The sequence below is a fragment of the Oryzias latipes genome, chromosome 22, assembly GCF_002234675.1.
Source record: "Oryzias latipes chromosome 22, ASM223467v1".
In the NCBI taxonomy this organism is placed as follows: domain Eukaryota; kingdom Metazoa; phylum Chordata; class Actinopteri; order Beloniformes; family Adrianichthyidae; genus Oryzias; species Oryzias latipes.
The window spans coordinates 28234758-28254679 of record NC_019880.2 but is presented as its reverse complement, the minus strand read 5'-3'; the positions used below and the strand labels follow the sequence as shown (position 1 = coordinate 28254679).

Sequence of the window (19922 nt, the reverse complement as noted above, 5' to 3'; positions counted from 1 at the left end):
CATTCGAAGATTATTTAAAACAGGACTGCTCATTCTTGGACCTCGATATTAACTACCCTGCCTGTTTTCCATCTCTCCCTGCACTGCTTGCTGCTGATTACCTGGACCAGGTGTGTTCATTCAATCAGAATCTGGAGGCATCTGATAGAGCTAATCTGCAGCTAGCAGGACTTGGAGTTCTGGAAAACCGTCAGGGTGAGGACCAGGAATGAGCAACAAAAAGCCAAGGAATTAACAACATTAAGCTTTTAATCATTCTGTTGAGGTATTTTACAACAACCACTCAAACAAAGGTAAATAATTGTTTGTATGTGTGTTCAGTTGTGCTGTGCCTTCCAAGATGAGCATTACCTCTACATGGTGATGGAGTACATGCCAGGAGGGGATCTGGTCAACTTGACCAGCACGTACGATGTTCCAGAGAAGTGGGCCAAGTTCTACACAGCAGAGGTGGTGATGGCTCTGGATGCCATTCACTCCATGGGCTTCATCCATCGGGACGTCAAGCCAGACAACATGCTGCTGGATCGACTCGGACACCTGAAACTGGCTGACTTTGGCACATGCATGAAGATGGACGCTGTAAGTGACCCTCAGGCTGTGAAGCTCGAGCCGCAGGACAATTTTACACTTCCTTTATAGGAATACCCGTCTATTCATTTATTTAACCTGCTTTACCTTCTTACAAACAAAATGAATATACGTCTGTTTTTCCCCAGTCATTTACTGATGGGATTAATTTAAATCTGTGGGGATTAGTTGGTTAAAGTATTACTTATAAGGTTAGAATAGTCAAATGAAGGCAAAAATAAATTCATTCAGGAAGTACCTACATTAGAAATTATCAGTTAAACTAAAAATATTCAGAAGACAAAAGGAATCATAGATTCTGGTAAATCTTGATGCTAAATTTTCTGTTAAGGGCACTGTGGGTTCACACACCAGGGTGTGTGAAACCTGTTCTCCTCATTTGACCCATGTAGAAACAGCTGTGACCATTTGGTGATGTAGCCTCCACAATCCAACCCCTTAATGCAAGCATGAAGTGTTTTTGCTATGACTCGACTGTGGATTTGAACTTACAACCTTCCTATCTTGGGGCAGACATGCTAACACTAAGCCTTAACTAAAAAAAAGTAATTTCAAAACAACATTTCTGTATGACTTTAGGTTTACCCTATTATGTCTTATACAAAATTACAAGAGGTCAAAAGTGATGCAGAAAAAGAACAAAAAGAGTCATATCTACTTACTGTATTTTTTGAACTATACGTTGCTCCGGAGTATAAGACAAAGCAGCAAAAAATAAAAAATAAAGAAGAAAAAAATTAAATATAAGTCCTACTGGAGTTTTAGTAAAAAGGGTAACGGTGTAGTGCTGCACCGAACGTGACTCATGCATCAAATTTACACCTGCTGCCTCTTTTTCGTTGCCTGGCAAATTCCATGATCAATGCTTTCCCAAAACGTTTCTTCATAAACTAGACTCTCCCTTCGCCTGTGGGAGAACCAACCTTTAGCCTCATTGCTACATGGAACAATTGACTGTATATCTCATTTACAACACACGAAAGACACAGAGGATGTTGAGAGATCAGGTTTATTCATTTTAAACAGCTCACAAATGCATCAGTAAACACATCTCCTATGTCTGGGTTTATTAGATCTTTCAGAAACTCTCCCAGTATCACCCCTCTCGGGTGGGGCCCGGCGTTGGGCCCTCCTGGCGCTGCGGGGGGGCTGCTCTCCTGGTTGGGCTGGGGCGGCACTCTCTTTCCCCCCATGCCTCCCTGCTCTCTTGCTCTCAGGGCCTCGTGGCGGTCCTGCTGTCCCTGGCCTGGGTGGCGGACGTGGTCACTGGGGAGCGGTTGTTCTCTGCCTGCTGCCACGTGCCGTTGGGGGCTTCTGGCTGCCGCGGCTGCTGCGCCAGGGGTCTTGGGGTGGGGATGGCTGGGCACTCTCCCTCCTTCTTTTCACATTCCACCATCCATTTTAGAAGAACATAAACACTCACCTGAGCACAGGTGTTAGCTCACCTTTGCACTAATAGTTTGCGTGATTGAATGAAATATCTCACACTAGTTGGTTTAAAGGCATAAGTATGCATGTGTGAACACTATCTGTATTGTGTACATGTTGACATGTGGACATTTTTGCAGCTAGCAGGTGTGTTGATAACATTTGAGTGTGTGTGGACAGGCCCCGCCCCTTTGAGATTTGTATTCTATCTGAACCTTACCGTAATGATAAACATCCAGCAACTTGTTGCTTTATGCTGCTTCATGGTTTTAGCCCCCTCCCCCCTCCTATGATCACCCTCCTATCCCCCCCCCCCCCCCCTCTCTAACACCCCTCTCTCTTCTTCCCTCCTTTTCTGTCCGGTCCAACACAAAAGATTTTCAAAAACAATTAAAATGAAGTTTGGTCTTGATTACAAAAGGGGTTTACTCAGACATACCTCTGGTTTGTCAGAAGATTAATAACCCCTGTTGTTAAAGTAAAATATGTCCAACACAAGAGGCCTTCGGCTCTCATCTGTCTGCCCAGCTGTTGGACAGGACAAGTTAAGAAAAAAACTCCCAGTATGGTGAGAGTCACCATCTACTGCAGGAGTCATGAATGACAGCCGCTTTCAGCTGTACTTTTGTCTCTCTGTGACCCAGTTTGATGATATTGCTGCCCCGCTTTAGTCCGTGGTGAGGAAAAATAAAAACAAGAATAACTTTTTTTTTTTAAATCACATTAAAGTCACTTCTGAGTATAAACTATGCAAAAAAAAAACAACAACTTAAATCTCCAAAAATAAGGTAATATAGAAGTGGTTCTATTTTGAAACAAAAAAATACCTTCTTTTAATGTTAAGTACTGATCAGAATTTACATAGAAAAGACAAATAAAACACAAGTTTTATAACATTTAAAGATATATATTGAAACAAAACCCAGACTTTTCTGTTTCCAATGTATAAAAGCATGTTGAATGGACTAAAATCTGCTGATAATTGGTAAATAGCTTTTCTACCTCCCTAGAAGGGCCAAAGTGCTTTACAGTCCCATTCACCCATCAACACACACATTCACACACTGATGGCGGCTCTGCTGTCTAACACTGGTGCCAACCTATAACCACCACAAGCAACGTGGGGTTCAGTGTCGTGCCTAAGTACACTTCGACACATGGGCGATCAACCGGGAGCAAAACCTGTGATCTTCCGATCGGAGATCGACCTCTGCACCACAGCAGCAGAGAACAGATCATCATCGTATTCGACTGGAGGAAAAATAGCTTTTTCTCAACTTACATGACAACAGTTGAGCTTGTTTAAACATTTTTGCATTTTTTCTGTGACAGGATCAGGATTCTGATCTCTGAATCCAGAAATGAACAAATGAAACATCAGGAACTGCCTCACTTTGAGTGAATCACTTTAAATGCATATATTAGAATGTTTTTTTCTTTGTTATTTTGACGCTAAGGTTTAGGATTGCCATGCTCTCAAAACAGCTGAAATTGTGTGGGCAGCGTTGACGGATACTGCAACCCTCAGGGTCTGCTTTCTTTAGTTTTAACACCTACAATATGGCCAGAAACGGCAAACTCTTAGAAAAATAACAGCCTCCAGTTTGCCGTCATGTATTTGGAACTGATTACAGGTATGCAGCTGAATAAATGCTCTGGATTCCAGTAAACGCAACTTCTGTTTTACTTCTTCTTGACCTCTATATAAAAAATTTCTGTGATTGAATACATTTTGGTCACAAAAGAGACAGCAATGATTTACCTTCACAGGTTGAATGGTGCCTCTTGTGTTTCAGACTGGCATGGTGCGCTGTGACACAGCTGTGGGAACTCCTGACTACATCTCCCCAGAGGTGCTGAAATCTCAGGGAGGAGACGGTTGTTACGGAAGGGAGTGTGACTGGTGGTCTGTGGGAGTCTTCATTTTCGAGATGCTTGTTGGTTGGTGGATTTTTTTCATCAAAGAGAGATTGCTTTGTGATGCAGCTGCATGTCATTAATTTCTGTCCCCCATCCTACTCTTAGGTGACACCCCGTTCTATGCCGACTCTCTGGTGGGAACCTACAGTAAAATCATGGACCACAAAAACTCCCTCCATTTCCCAGAGGAAGTGGAGATCTCTGCAGATGCCAAGAACATCATCTGTGCCTTCCTGACTGACCGGTAGAAAAATGTATTTTGTGTGGTTTTGTTTGCCAGTTTGGAGCAGTTTTGTGATTTTTATTGTATTTTAATTTTCTCTCTTTTTTTCTTTTCTTAATATTATATGTTAAATTCTCCCACTATGGTGGGATGACCCAATGCATAGCAGTCATCCAGTCCTAAATCTGTGTTTATTTTTTTAAGGGAGGTGCGATTGGGCCGAAACGGCGTAGAGGAAATCAAACAACACCCCTTCTTCAAAAACGACCAGTGGACGTTCGACAACATCAGAGAAAGTGAGCATCAGCAGACTAGAAGCAAATTTATGGGGTGTCAGTATAGACCCAAACACCCCAACTGAGGGTGAGAAAACACTCGTAAACAGTCTAATTTGAAATAAAATAAATATGTGGTAAAATATCATAAAAAGTATACAAGTAAAATTCTGGATTAAACAGATATGTATATGATAAAATGTCATAAAATACAAGAATAAAAAAAATTCTAGAATAAGCAAATAAAATGATAAAATGATGTGATAAAACATCATAAAACATAAAAAGAATGAAGAATAAATATATATGTGATAAAATATCATTAAATATAAGAATAGAAAATAGATTAAACAAGTAAAATGCTAAAATGATGTAATAAAACATCATAAAACATAAAAAGACATAAAATCTAATAAAAAGGTGTGTCTTTAGGTTCTTTGTCCTGACCCTGGGGACTTTCAGCAGGCCTGCACCTGAGGACCTAAGGGCTTTAGGAGGTTCATACGTTAAAAGCAAGTCGGATATTAAAGAAGGACTAAGAGCATGGACACTCTTAAAAACTATTAAAAGAATTTTAAAATCAACCCTGAAGCTGACAGGGAGCCAGTGCAGAGATTTAAGGATCGGGGTAATGTGCTCCCTCTTCCTAGTTCTTGTTAAAAGGCGTGCAGCAGAGTTCTGGACTAGCTGCAGGCGATTGATAGTGGTTTTCTTGACACCAGAAAGGAGGGCATTACAGTAATCTAATCTTGATGTAATACAAGCATGGATTAAGATTTCAGCACTGGCTCTAGAGAGAAAGGGTCTCACTCGGGCGATATTACTTAGATGGTAAAATGCAGATATAGTTACTTGGTTCACATGTTGGTCAAAGCTAAGGTCTGCATCTGAAATCACATCGTGGTTCCTTACTGTGTCACGTGTAGTCATAGAGTTGGTTGACAGATAAGATTGGACCCTATCTCTCTCATCCTCAGAACCGATTACCAAGACTTCAGTCTTGTCCTGGTTGAGCTGCAAAAAGTTCTCTCCCATCCACATTTTAATGTCTAAAATACAATTTAAAAAACACTGCCTCCACAGTAAAACACGGTGGAGGCAGTGTGATGGTCTGGGCGTGCATGGCTGCTAGTGGCACTGGGGCACTAGTGTTTATTGATGACGTGATACAGGACAGAAGCAGTCCAATGAATTTTGAGGTGTTCAGAGACAGACTGTCTGTGCAGATCCAGGTGAATGCAGCCAAACTGAGTGGACGGCGTTTCATAATACAGATGGACAACGACCCAAAACATAGAGCCAAAGCAACTCAGGAGTTTGTTAAAGCAAAGAAGTGGAATATTCTGGAATGTCCAAGTCAGTCACCTGATCTTAACCCAATTGAGCCTCATTTCACTTGTTGAAGACTGAACTTCAGACACAAAGGCCCACAAACAAACAGCAACTGAAAGCCGCTGCAGTAAAGGCCTGGCAGAGCATTCAGAAGGAGAAAACCCAGCATCTGCTGATGTCCATGAGTTCAAGACTTCAGGCTGTCATTGCCAACAAAGGCTTTTCCACCAAATATTAGTAATGACCATTTGGTTTTCAGTTATTTCATTTGTACAATTACTTAGGAGCCCATGAAATGAAGGGATTGTGTTTAAAATTTTTTTTTAGCTTTTCACATTTATATGCAATCTTTTTGTTCAACCCATGGAATATAAGCTGAAAGTCTGTACTTCAATGGCATCTGAGTTGTTTGATTTAAACTACAGAAACAAAATTAGAATAAATGTGTCCCTGTCCAAATATTTATGGTCCTGACTGTATGTGCTAAGCATCCTAAGTTAAACGAAGCATCATTTCAGGAGGAAAGTTGACCTCTTACCACATGTTTTTGTCTAGATGATGAAGCAAACGTTTTTATCAAAGAAACAAAGTCCACAAGTAGTTTCCCTAGGTCGCTTTTATTGCAAAAAACATCCACCATTAACTTTGATCATTAAATGTGAATCAACAAACAAACAAAAAAGTATTCATTAATAATAATAATGCCATAACACCATGAAGATGAGACACAGCAACTCATTGATGAATTCACAAATTAATTCAGACTCATCAAAACCATTTTTAATGGGCATACATTAGGGGTGTGTATCGGCAAAAGTCTGGCGATACGATATGCATCCTGATACGCGTCCCACAAAAAGAACCTTACTACGATATTATACCGGAACACATTTTCTTTTCTCTTGACTTGGAGAAAACTCGACCAGTCTAAGCAAAACCAAATGGCCTCAGATTTAGCAGTGCTGACCCACATCCCAGCCGCTTCACACTCGGCTGCAAACCGCCCCAATGCATGCTGGAGGTCCTGGCTCGATAAAGCCAACAGGACAACATCATCTGCAAAGAGCAGAGAGGAAAACCTGTAGTCCCCAAACCAGATCCCCTCCGGCCCCTGGCTTCGCCTAGAAATTCTGTCCATAAAAACTATGAACAGAACCGGTGATAAAGGGCAGCACTGCCAGAGTCCAACGTAGACCGGGAACAAGTCTGACTTACTGCCGGCTATGCGAACCAAGCTCTTGCTCCAGTCATACAGACACCGGACAGTAAGGCTCCCTGCACCCCATACTCCCAGAGCAACCTCCACAGGATACCACGGGGGGCGCGGTTGAACGCCTTCTCCAAATCCACAAAACACAAATGGACTGGATAAGCGAACTCCCACAATCCGTCCAGCACCTTAGAGAGGGTGTAGAGCTGGTTCACTGTTCCACGACCAGGACGGAAACCGCACTGTTGTTCCTGAATCGGAGGTTCGACTATCAGGTTCGACCCCTTCTTAAAAAGGTTGGACCACCAATCCAGTGGTACAGTTCCCGACTGCCATGCGATGCTGCAGACACGTGTCAGCCAAGACACTCCCACAGCACCCAGAGACTTGAGGTTACTCGGGGCGGACTTCTCCTGGTGCATTCTCACCGAGGAGCTCGTTGACTACCTCAGTGACTTCAGCTTGGATGATAGACAGCCTCACCCTAAAGTCCTCATTCTCTGCTTCCTTAAAGAAGGCGTGTCAGTGGGATTGAGGAGATCCTCGAAGTATTCCTTCCACCGCCCGACAATGTCCCCAGTTGAAGTCAACAGCTCCCCACCTGCACTGAGAACGGTGCCTGTAGAGAACGGCTTTTCCCTCCTGAGGTGCCGGACGGTTTGCCAGAATGTCTTTGAGGCCAACCGATAGTCCTTCTCCATGGCCTCACCGAACTCCTCCCAGGTCCGAGTTTTTGCCTCCGCAACAGTCTGGGCCGCAGCTCGCTTAGACTGCCGATAACTGTCAGCTGCCTTTGGAGTCCCACAGAGCCAGGCCTGCTAGGACTCTTTCTTCAGCTTGACGGCATCGCTTACTTCCAGTGTCCACCGGGTTCGGGGGTTACTATATCAAGCAATAAAGTAAGACGGAAAGACAGACACAGACGATTTAAAATTTAAAATCTAGATATTTTTTAGTGTCTTGCTGTTGTAATAAATTGTGGAATAACGTATGTTGACCTATGTTCTAAATTTTTGTTGTTCCGGTTACCTACTGGCCAGCACAGTAATACAGAACATTCAGGGTATTATGACCTGAACATGTTTTTTTATTATCAATGTCCATAATCACTTTTTGTTGGACACCCTAAGCCAATCATAAATGAGTATTCACCCGGACCATGGTATAATTTATCAACCTATGTTCTAAATTTTTGTTATTCAGGTAGCCAACTTGCATTTAGGCCAGCTCAATAGAGCATTCTAGCTATTTGATCGGAACTTCTTTTTTAGGTGTCCATTATCATCCTGCAGCCAATCGGAATCAAATTTTCATAGAAATCCAGGTTTTAATGCAAAAAAAGAGTGGGTGTTTATAGTCATGCCTTTAAATTCTAAACTTGGTGTAAAGGTAGTGATTACCCTGCGTGAAAACCTGCAGCAGGAATGTTCTCATAGCAGCAACTTTTATCAAAACCAAGCTCTTTATTAGACAGAGAATTTGTTGACACAGAAATTCCTCCCTCCTTCCGTCCGCTCATGCCCACCATTTTCCACTCTTTTTCCGCCTCATCAGCTGTCGCCCCGGTAGTCCCCGAGCTGAGCAGTGACATCGACACCAGCAACTTTGATGAGATAGAAGATGACAAAGGCGATGTGGAAACCGTACCCACGCCTAAGGCCTTCGTCGGAAATCAGCTGCCGTTTGTCGGCTTCACCTACTTCAAAGAAGATCAGTGAGTTTTCCGTCTCTTAATCTGGTTAATTTCTGGAGTCACTGTGGTTTAAACTTGTTTTTTTTTCTTCTTTCCTTTCTTAAGGTTACTTAATGCTTCTAACAACTCCTCAGTGAATAATGAGAACCTGAAAGGAGAGGTAAATACTTGAAAGAGGTGTCAGAACCAAGCGGTACAGGTGTCTGTTTGCACGACCGCATAGAAGGATTGTTCCATTAGTATAGATTTAGTCTGTAAAGTGCTGGATTTTCTTTCTTATCCTGGGATTTGTTGGCATTTTGTCAGAGTTTAAGCATTCTTAGAAGCACTGAAAGACTTGAGCAGCTTTCAAGGCAGGTCGTTGATTTAATCCGAGACTCGTATTGACTTTAGATTGCCATCCACTGCAGTCCAGTCCAAAGCCTTTATTTACAGTGTAACTCCACCTGACAAAAACACACATGTACCTAATGAAAATATTAAGCTGAGGTTTTGAGCCTTATGTATGTCCTTTATCATCAGAAAATGCCACAAGAACATGTTCAATAACACAATATTCATTAAATCGGGTGATTAAGTTCTATTTTTTTATCTGGTCAGGCTAGTTGTTCGGTCATAAAATCCTATTTCTGTTGGACTAAAGAACAAAGCATAATTGTTTCACTTAAAGTTTATTTGCATGTAGATGAAGAAAAACAGAACCGAAGAACCAACAAACTTTAAAGGGCCACTGTCATGAAAAATCCACTTATTTGAGCTTTTATGTGTATTTGAATGTTCATTCCTCACTATAAACACCCCAAAGTGGCCTTTTGATCCATTCACGCATTTCTGAATATTCCTCTAAAAAACCCGCACTCTGAGAACCAGCCCCTCCCAACCCACGAAAACGAGTGGGTTCTGCGTTGTGACGTCACAAAATGAGTCTTTTTTTCAGCTCTATTTTTATATATGAAAGACTTGGTGTCATATGATAAAAAACTGCAGTTATTCATTTATCCTCTATGATCAATTTGTGAACAGTTGGCAATCTGAGTCCCTGATTGTTCAAAGTTTAACCTGGTTTAACTTTCGACGTGTGTTTAACTCTTGTAGCAACATGTGAATGAATGAAAAGGCCTGAAACACTCGTTTCTGCTTGTTTTCATTTCAAATGGCGCATATCTGAGGGCGGCGTGAACGTAGCTTTCCGCTGTGCTTGCCAGAGTTGTTCCAGAGCAACAGGAAGGAGGAAGAATTCAATGGATTTAGTGATTTAAAGTGATATAAAGAGTTTAGTTAACTTGTCAGCATGTTCTCTATGCAATGGTTATCTGAATAACTGTCCAAACGTAGCACTAATATACTAGATTCCTCCTATGTTTCATGAAGCTAAATAAGCATCAATGTGTTACAGGAGTAAAGTAAATATTCAGTCTATTATTGTTATCTTTTCCATTATTAGTATTTGCCTTTCAAGAGGAAATGTTCACTCCTGTAACCCTATTTTTTATTGTTGTTGAATTTTGCATTGTCATGGTGATATTTCTCAGTAAAATCGGTCTAAAGACTCTTCACTAAATCTCCTCTCATTTGTCGTGTCCTTGTGGTTATAGTCAGCAGCTTTGCAGAAGAAACTGCACCACCTGGAGTTGCAGTTTAATAACGACAAGCAGGTCAAGGATGATCTGGAGCAGAAATACAGGTACTGGGTGAAGCCTGGGTGTAGCTGTTCTAATGTAGCATACAGATCATTCGTGATGACCTCATGCTATTTTTTTCTCTGCAGAACAGCCTCAGGTCGCTTAGAAAAAATAACCAAAGAGCTTGAGGAAGAGGTAGGTTTGTCCTTCACTATCAGAAGACACACTCTTGTCCTACATTTGCTTTCTCCACTGCAATGAGTTTCTCGCTCACTTAAAAAAAAACTTTCCCAGAAGCCTCAGCTGAATCAGAAGAACCATTCTTAATATTCACACTTCATTACACTCCTACTGAAAGCATCAGATGCTGTCAGCTGCAGTGCTTTGCTGCATGTAAACATATTAACCACTTGTAGAGATAATAAAAAAAATAGTATCCTCACAGATTCCTCCCTAAACTGATGTACAGAATCACAGCACCATGAAATTAGGCTTGTATGAAATGCAGACAGAAATGTGGAGTGATGGATTTTTTTCAGGTGAACTGCAGGAAGTGCTTGGAGTCAAACTTGAGGCAGCTGGAAAGAGAAAAGGCTCTGCTGCAACACAAGAGCTTGGAGAGTCACCGCAAGGCCGAGAGCGAGGCTGACAGGAAACGCTGCCTCGAGAATGAAGGTACTAGGATTACATAGAAGAGAAGTTTAGAGGCTTTATTAAATTCTTCAAATCATTTCCTTAAAGTCCCACTCTGATCATTATTAAAATCTATTTTCAAAGCGTTCCCAGTGTTCCTTTTAATTATGATTTTGCCGTTTTTAGCCACAAAAACAAAAAACTTTTTTAGGACATAGTTTTTGCAGAGCGGCAGTAGTTCATTATGTTATGTTCATTATGTTATGTTCATATTATATGTCTTTAGTTGTGGGTGGAACTGATGCGATTGAGCAACCTCACCCCTCTCCCCCCCATTGCTGGAAGCTCAGAGCAGGTGGCCTGTGGTCCACTCAGCGTACCTTCTATGTAGCTAATAAGTTCTTTTTTAAATGGTAATTTTTCACCTGCTCCTAATTTAAATTGAAGAAATACTTAGAAAATTATAAGCTACATTTTCTTAACATATATCATCAATCATCAGAAAAATGCTGCAGAATATTCATTAGAGTGAGTCTCTAAAGGATTACTTTAACAAAAGACAATCCAAAATGTTTCTTTAATTTATTTCAAAACACTATTTTCTGTTAACTTTTTTTTTATATTTGTTTTTGGTAGAATTCTTCAAATTTAGAAAATGTGTTTTTGGTCATTTAGATGCAACTTTGTTTATTTGGAAAACGCTGCCACCTCCTGGTTAAAGGATAAAACTGACTCGTGGGGGTTTTCTGCCTCTAATCAAATTTGCAGCTGAAGGAAATGGAAAAAAAAAAGGTTTCTTTGTCCTTTACTCTTTGGTTTAAACTCCCTTTTATAGACCTATTATTTGCCCAAACTATTTGAATGAAGTTAAACTACTATAGAAAACTGTTTTTCTCTTGTTTTATTTTTTATCACTATAAATAGCTGATTTTTATTTTGTATTGTTCAGTCAACAGCCTTCGTGATCAGCTGGATGACCTGAAGAGAAGAAACCAAAACTCTCACATTTCTAATGAGAAGAACATTCATCTGAGAAGACAGGTCTGTCAACTTCTGCTGGTCCTCCTTTCTTAACCAAATCTTTGTGAGTCAAATGGGTTGGACCTGGGAAGGACTAAGTCTAACAGAAATAATAGAAGTTTTCATATTATTTATATATATTTTTTCATTAAACACCTCTATTTCATTCCATTTAATGCAGAATCATGTGTCCGAAAGCTTTCCACTTTTGTTAAGAATGTCCATCACATTATACTTTCCATGGTAATCTTTACTCTATGCCCCCTCAGCTGGAGGAGGCCAACACTTTGCTGCGAGCTGAGAGTGAAGCTGCGACTAGGCTGCGGAAAACGCAGACCGAGAGCAGCAAGCAGCTGCAGCAGCTGGAGGCCAACGTGCGCGAGCTGCAGGACAAATGCTGCCTGCTGGAGCGAACCAAGCTGAGCCTGGAGAAGGAGTGCATCAGCCTGCAGGCCGCGCTAGAGACGGAGAGGAGGGAGCAGAGTCAAGGCTCAGAAACCATCAGCGACCTGATGGGTGGGTCATGTTCCTGCCCTGTTGGTCATTTTAACCCAGATTCAGAGCATTATCTTCAATAATGCTATTCTGCTCCACTGCATGAGAGAGTGTGATTCCATTTACAGAAATCTATTAATAATAACCCTCCCAAACCTGGTTTTGATTGAGAACAGCAGTATTGATCTGCAACTGCTGCACAGGAGGCTGTTTATTCAACAATATAACACCAAACTCTGATATTGAGTGTATAATAAGCCAGTAGAAGAGATTTCTTTTAGTTGTCATTAAACATTTGTAAAAAGTGCAGAAATGTTGCAGAAAAAACCTGTTGTAAGACTTAACCACTAAAAAAAAACAGTTCATCATGTTGTCATACTGGAATGGGCTTGGTTAGAATCCTGATACTGGGAGAAATGAAATAAAGCTTTGCTGTACAGCAAACAGTTGATTTCTGAGTTTCCCACCTGCTTTCTTTCACAGGGCGCATTTTGGCTCTGGAGCAGGAGGCTCGCCAGCAAAGACAGGCTCTGTCTAAAGCAGAGACCGAGAAGAGACATCTGCAGGACAAACTCACTGATCTGGAGAAGGTATAGACTGGATCCATCAGACCTTAGTTAACATCTTACACAAAAACGCTATTTTGATGTTGTCTGAGTAGGAGATGAGCAGCAAAGAGATCGATCTGACCTACCAGCTGAAGGTTCTGCAGCAGGAGCTGGAGCAGGAGGAGACCTCTCACAAGGCTACCAGGGCTCTGCTGGCAGACAAGAGCAAGATTAGGGTGACCATTGAAGGTGCCAAGTCGGAGTCCATGAAAGGTAAGGAAGGGAGGCAGTTCAGCCATTTAGTTAGTGTTTGCAGGTCATTTACAATTAAACACAGGTATCTAACAATTTTAGAGTCCCACTCTGATCATCTTCTGATCTATTTTCAAAGCTTTCCCAGTGATCTTTTAATTATGATGATGCTTTTTTTTTAGCCAAAATGAACAAAACCTGCTGAGCACGGTGCTTGTGGTCCACCCAGTGTATTTTCTACATCACAAATAAGCTCTTTTAAAAATCTTTTGTCTCCTCTTGATTAACCACAATTTTAAAAAAGCGAAAATTTAAAAAATTACATTTTAAGCTTAATTTTTTTTTTTACAATATGTCCTCAATCATGAGAAAAATGCCAAAAGAACGTGTGTGAAAACCACTACAAACACAATTTTCCGCTGTTCGCACCCAGAGAACACGTGTCCTTTTATGCAGAGATGGAGCAGAAGCTGTCGGAGGAGCGGTTGGCCAAAATGCGGCTGGAGAACAGGATCCTGGAGCTGGAAAAACACAGCAGCATGATGGACTGCGACTATAAACAGGCCTTACAGAAACTAGAGGAGCTGCGCAGACATAAGGACCACCTCACAGAGGAGGTGAGTCCTTATGCAGGACCCCAATCAAGTTTGTTGGCTTTTTAAATGCCACCCACAGACAAATTCATGAAGAAATAATAAACTAATTTTAAATAGTGCCTTCTGTTTTAGTTCCGTAGCAACTATTTTATTTTTTGTTTGCCTAGGGATGATAGACATGTCCATGTCCTTTTAAAGAGAATCAGCAAAAGAACGTGTTGGAATTTCCCTGGCAACAAAGTTTTTCATCCATTCCATAATCATTGTAAAGCTCCCTTTGTGTGTTGTGCGCTTTGGTTGTGTTAGTGAATTTTGAAATATTTTATGAACTCCATAAGAGATGTTTGCCCCATTCTATTGCCTGCTGTGATGTCAGTGGAGGTGGGCGGGGGGTGTAATCTACTATGCCCAAATTTCGTTTTCATTGGCTACTAGGTCTGTGCGAATGTTGGTTAGATTTTGAGTTTGTGGAGAGGGTGTCATTTTGGCTCAAAGACTCTGTAAGAAAGAAGGATTCCAAAAACGATCTGATTCTTGATGTCCAGACTGCTGCAGGACATATAAGCTGTCATTCAACGTACAAGTCTCTGCTCTATTTTTGGTACGGTTTTTACTGGGAAATGACTGGGAACACTCACCTACCTCCCCGTTTGCCTGGATATGTTTCTCGTTTCCTCTCAGGTGAAGAACCTGACTCTGAAGATTGAGCAGGAGACCCAGAAGCGAAACCTGACTCAGAATGACCTCAAGGCGCAGAACCAGCAGCTCAGCATCCTGAGAACCTCTGAGAAGCAGCTGAAGCAGGAAACCAATCACCTGCTGGACATAAAGCGCAGTTTAGAGAAGCAGAACCAGGAACTGCGCAAGTCAGCAAACCTTAGATGTGACTCCCAACCTCATTTAATCACAAAGTGCCAAAAACTCACATTTATCTTTTTGTCCTTTTTGTCTTTAGAGAAAGACAAGACACAGATGGACAAATGAAGGAATTACAGGACCAGTTAGAAGCTGAACAGTATTTTTCTGTGAGTGTTTGATATCATACGTCTATTTGAACTTGAAGCCGTCCTGACGAAGGCCAATTTTGAGATTTCGTCTGCTTTCCAGACTCTCTATAAGACTCAAGTTCGTGAGCTGAAGGAGGATTGTGAGGAGAGAAACAAGCTATACAAAGAGATGCAGCAATCTCTGCATGAGCTGCAGGAGGAGAGGTAAAGATCCGCTCGGAGATCTTCTCTTACAGCTCTGTGAAATGTTGATCCAATTCTTTTACTGGTCTGTCAGGGACTCGTTAGCAGCCCAGCTGGAGATAACCCTGACGAAGGCTGACTCGGAGCAACTGGCTCGCTCCATTGCTGAGGAGCAGTACTCTGATCTGGAGAAGGAGAAGATCATGAAGGAGCTGGAGCTGAAGGACATGATGGCGCGGCATTGTCAGGAGCTGAATGAGAAGGACATTACCATCAGCTCAGTGAGTTGGAGCTAAAATCCTAGCTGTGTCTGCCACAGACAGAGAAGATGACGACTGTGTTTTTCTATCCATAAAGCTTGAAGAAGCCAACAGGACTCTGACCAGTGATGTTGCTAATCTGGCTAACGAAAAGGAGGAGCTCAACTGCAAACTGAAGGAAGCGCTTGAAGGCATGCCACATACCTTCAAGATTTTCTACATTTAACTTGTTGGTTTATTTAAATACATTTTTTTTGCTTGCAGAATCCGAGAAGTCGAAGGATTGGGAGCAGCAGATCAGTCAGATGAAGCAGGGATTTGAGAAACAGCTGCAGTCAGAGAGAACGTTGAAGACACAGGTTGGCTTTTGAGAACGCCACCATCGTCTGGAGGCCTTCTTCCCCATTCCCCTTTAACTCTGAGGGGACTTTCTTTCATGTCCACCAACAGGCTGTCAATAAGCTGGCAGAGATCATGAACAGAAAGGAAATACGAGGTGGAGGCAGTCGTCGCAACAACGACACCGACATGCGGCGGAAGGAGAAGGAAAACAGGAAGCTGCAGTTAGAGCTCCGATCTGAGAAGGAAAAGCTGAACAGCATCATGATCAAATACCAGAGGGAAATCAACGAAATGCAGGCAGTAAGTGAACTCCAAACAGAAATGTTCCAGTGTCCCACCATCTCAGGACCTTAGCCTCCGCTTGATGTTTGATGCGCAGCAATTGGCGGATGAGAGCCAGATGCGCATCGAGCTGCAGATGGCTCTGGACAGTAAGGACAGTGACATCGAGCAGCTGAGGAACCTGCTGCAGACGCTCAGTGTGCAGTCCATGGACTCGGCCAGCGTCAGCAGCGGCCCAGAGTTTGACGCTGATGACGCCTACACAGGTGAGAACTGAAAGAAATCCAGAAACTCTCCCTTCTTATTTTGTAGTTGGCATTTTGCTCTGAATCACATTTTTGAGCTGCGTTCACACTGAATGTGATGTACAAAGGAGAGGTGTCCAGTTTCAATTTAAGTTAATATACAAACGCAATCCGAGGTCCATTGGAACCTCCGGCTCTAACGGCAGCATGTTTAGGGAGTCCTGCTGCAATGTTAATCTTAACTTTGGTGAAGTAAAGCTTCACCTCATCAATCAGGAACTCAGCTTTGGTGTTGATGATGTGATAGGTGGGTGTAATTCAAAACCAGCGGGCAGGAGAATCTGGTCATTCTATACTTTACTTATTTGTATTGAGGCATAATAAAAAGGTCTTCTGTATGCTTGTTTTAGTTTTTCCCCCTCTGTGGGGCAGCAAGTTGTTAAACTGGGTCATACAGACACGGACGCACAGCTAAAAGTGCCGTCCGTCATTTAGATGCTCCTCCTCCAGTAGATGGTGAAGCTCCTCCCCGTAGTGGAAGAGTCTCTGAATGGTTTCATGAACGCAGACACGGGGATGTGTGTGCCGTCAAATCAGGATCAGCTTAAAGTTCAGCAAAAATCACAAAATAGATCATTGTACTTTTTTTGTTTTGAAATGTATAGAAAAGAGTTTTAGACTCTAAAGTACACATTTGAAACTTGATTAAATGAAAAAATATTTTTAACTGAAATTCCTTTCAGTTAATTAACATTAAAATTTTGAAAAATAACTGTAAATTTGAAACTTAAATAAAATAACTCTGAACATAAAACTGTCGCCAAATTCTATTTGCTATTTTCTACTTTTTTTTGGTTCTCTCACTCTTAACGTTCAGTCTTCAATTTACAGATTAAATTTAGACTTTTTGTTTTCGGTGCTGAGCTTAATTTTACGTGGGGGTGGGGCTTTGAGTCTATTGGCTACTGGCACATGATTGACATCTGGCAGTAGACCCTTTTCACGTGACGTCAGTGTATTATAATATTCATTTCTCACAAAAAGAAACCCCTAAGCAGTATTTTGATCCGTTCACACATTTCTGAGCATTCCTCTAAAACAGGGGGTTCAAACTCATTTTCACTGAGGGCCACATCAGCATAGTGTCTGTCCTTAAAGGGCAGGGCTCCAGACTGCGAGCAATTGGTCGCATTTTGCGACCAAAATTTGAGTGTGCGACTGAATTTTACATCCAGTCGCACATGCGCGACCAGTAAATTTGCCTCCCCCACCCTCCGTATTTTTTTATACATTAAACGTGGAAGGGGCACGTCAATAATTAATGAAATGAATAATGAAATAATCAATGAGACGCGAGCGCACACGCACGCAAACACACACGCGAGCACACACACTCATGAGACGCGAGCACACACTCGCATTTCATTGAGTGATGCCTGTCTGTGAGGCGGCCAATGCGTGTGAGAAGAACAGGAAGTGGCCACTGTGAGTGGCTAAAATGCGTGGAGGGGGAGGGGCCTAGAGATAATAGAGCGCGTGTAAACATCTGTGGGAAGGAAACGGAGACAAATATCATCACAACCTGATATGTGCGTCTGAACTATGAGCAAGCGAACTATTGATTCATTCTTCCGACCTGCGGCTAGGGATCTCAAACTCGCGGCCTGCGGGCTATTTGCGGCCCCCAAGATGATATTTTGCGGCCCCCGCCTTAGTATGAAAGTTTAATGTTAATGCGTCCTGCCAGTTTGTGTGAATGACACTTTTTCAGTGTTGTGCATGGAGCTGACAAACCAACCAATCATGTCTCTTGGGGGCGTGACATTAACCAGGCTTGCAAGCAGGAGAACATTTAAGGCAGGGAACCTGACAGCCCCCTCCCCGGACCACATTAAGGAGTTCCTTACTTTCCTTTTTAGAACGTATTTATGCGCTCATAATTTTCTAAATACATGCAGTCCGTGCTGAACGTTTTTTCTGGGCCGCGTGGACCCGGAGGATGGTTAAGGTTACGATTATGGTTACGCGCGGCGGCGTATCAACCCCGACCAAACGGTTCTCATGCAGGGCTGTTACTGCAGCCCACTGCAGCGGGAGGTGGGCCGGCTGAGGAGAATAACAGGGCTTGAACTTTAAACGCGTGTGAGCAACAACAAGATTTGGTCTGAGACGCACTTAAAACACGTGGGGAAAATGCAACGATAGACATGTTTGAGATGAACCAGCGCCCCACCTGGATGGTTGGGGATGTGCCACTAAATTTTCTGGTTGTGCCCCTAAAATTTTCAATTGGGGGCCACAGTTCTCCTAGTGAAAAAAGTTAGTCTGGAGCCCTGGTTTAACCCTTTAAAACCAGAGATGGATCCAGCGATATTCAAATAACACACACTCTTTGACATTCTGAGGAGAAAGGGACTTTTCAAATCAGCTAAAAACTGCCTAAAGCTGCTTCTCTCTGCTTCAGAATCCGTTGGAATAACGTTCATTGCGTAAACAGTTAAAGAGTTATGGTAGTCTAAAGAATGTAAACACTGAAAGGGTTAAAAACCATCTGTAACGCCTCCTGTCTGACTGATGGTCCTTCACAGAAACCAGACTGGAGGGCTGGCTCTCTCTTCCCGTCAGAAACAACACCAAGAAGTTTGGATGGGAAAGAAAGGTTGAAATGAATAATTCCTTTTTATTATTTTTTTTACACAATTCAGTGATTCACTAGTTTGTTTTCCTGTTGTTGTTTTGGTAGTACGTTGTTGTTAGCAGCAAGAAGATCCTCTTCTACAACAGTGAACAAGACAGGGAGCAGTCCATCCCCTACATGGTGCTGGACATAGAGTAAGTGTGACACCTGAAGGCATCAGGCTGAGACGTCTTTCAGGATTGAGGAGTTTTGGATTGAGATTGACGGTGTGGTGCTTCATGTGTTTTTTTGCTCAAAACCTACGTGTCCATCTGGCAGTAAACTCTTCCATGTGAGGCCTGTCACTCAGACAGATGTGTACCGTGCTGATGCCAAAGAGATACCTCGAATATTTCAGGTTTGCCCTTCTCTGTTTTGCCATTTTGCGTCTGAATTTGGGGCCAAAGTTTAATAAAATAACATGTAATCTAAACCTCTGGTCCTTAGATTCTTTATGCCAATGAAGGTGAGAGTAAAAAGGAGCCAGAGTTTCCTGTGGAGCCACTACCCCTTGGAGAGAAGTCCAGCTACATCTGCCACAAAGGTCACGAGTTTATCCCCACCCTCTATCACTTCCCCACCAACTGTGAGGCCTGCACTAAGCCACTATGGAACATGTTCAAGCCTCCACCTGCTCTGGAGTGCCGACGCTGCCACATTAAGTGCCACAAGGACCACATGGACAAGAAAGAGGAGATCATTGCTCCGTGTAAAGGTAGGATTCTCCCAAAGCTGTCAATCGTGACTGAGGTAGCAACCAAACCACCATTCTCACTATTCAATAGATTATATTTGAATGGTTATTATATGTATGTCTGTTTTACTGATTGTATGAAAATTAAAATAATATGCATTTAATCACCATCGTTTATACCTTTAATTATAACAGAAGATCAACACAACTACAGATGACAAAACGCCTTGATTCTGAAAGAAAGAAAAGATATTCGTCACTTCACACAATGTCCAGGGGTTTCTGTCAACCTCTTGATTAACTTCAGAAGAACACAAAACATAAACATCACTGTTGTTTTGTATCAATGACTGTATATGAAAACTGGACTGAGTGACCCCAACCCCGCTGGTTC

General features: G+C 42.1%; 1 protein-coding gene across 4 annotated transcripts in view; it reads left to right on the top strand.

Annotated features, from left to right (window-relative positions):
• The window catches only part of LOC101172697 (rho-associated protein kinase 2), a 72548-nt gene that overhangs the window by 43557 nt on the left and 9069 nt on the right, over window positions 1–19922 (top strand). For 3 of the 4 annotated variants that reach the window (XM_023951818.1, XM_023951816.1, XM_023951817.1), the window contains 26 exons: window positions 322–582; window positions 3816–3960; window positions 4045–4183; window positions 4367–4458; window positions 8534–8693; window positions 8778–8832; window positions 10268–10356; window positions 10441–10489; window positions 10834–10969; window positions 11877–11968; window positions 12217–12463; window positions 12926–13032; window positions 13104–13263; window positions 13699–13859; window positions 14520–14704; window positions 14794–14863; window positions 14946–15049; window positions 15123–15309; window positions 15386–15479; window positions 15553–15647; window positions 15739–15930; window positions 16010–16178; window positions 18746–18816; window positions 18901–18989; window positions 19114–19192; window positions 19282–19549. In XM_023951818.1, coding sequence (XP_023807586.1) covers window positions 322–582; window positions 3816–3960; window positions 4045–4183; window positions 4367–4458; window positions 8534–8693; window positions 8778–8832; window positions 10268–10356; window positions 10441–10489; window positions 10834–10969; window positions 11877–11968; window positions 12217–12463; window positions 12926–13032; window positions 13104–13263; window positions 13699–13859; window positions 14520–14704; window positions 14794–14863; window positions 14946–15049; window positions 15123–15309; window positions 15386–15479; window positions 15553–15647; window positions 15739–15930; window positions 16010–16178; window positions 18746–18816; window positions 18901–18989; window positions 19114–19192; window positions 19282–19549 — 3496 coding nt within the window. Of the gene's footprint in view, window positions 1–106; window positions 196–321; window positions 583–3815; window positions 3961–4044; window positions 4184–4366; window positions 4459–8533; window positions 8694–8777; window positions 8833–10267; window positions 10357–10440; window positions 10490–10833; window positions 10970–11876; window positions 11969–12216; window positions 12464–12925; window positions 13033–13103; window positions 13264–13698; window positions 13860–14519; window positions 14705–14793; window positions 14864–14945; window positions 15050–15122; window positions 15310–15385; window positions 15480–15552; window positions 15648–15738; window positions 15931–16009; window positions 16179–18745; window positions 18817–18900; window positions 18990–19113; window positions 19193–19281; window positions 19550–19922 lie in introns of those variants that run through there. The other variant, XM_023951819.1, reaches the window with a different exon arrangement.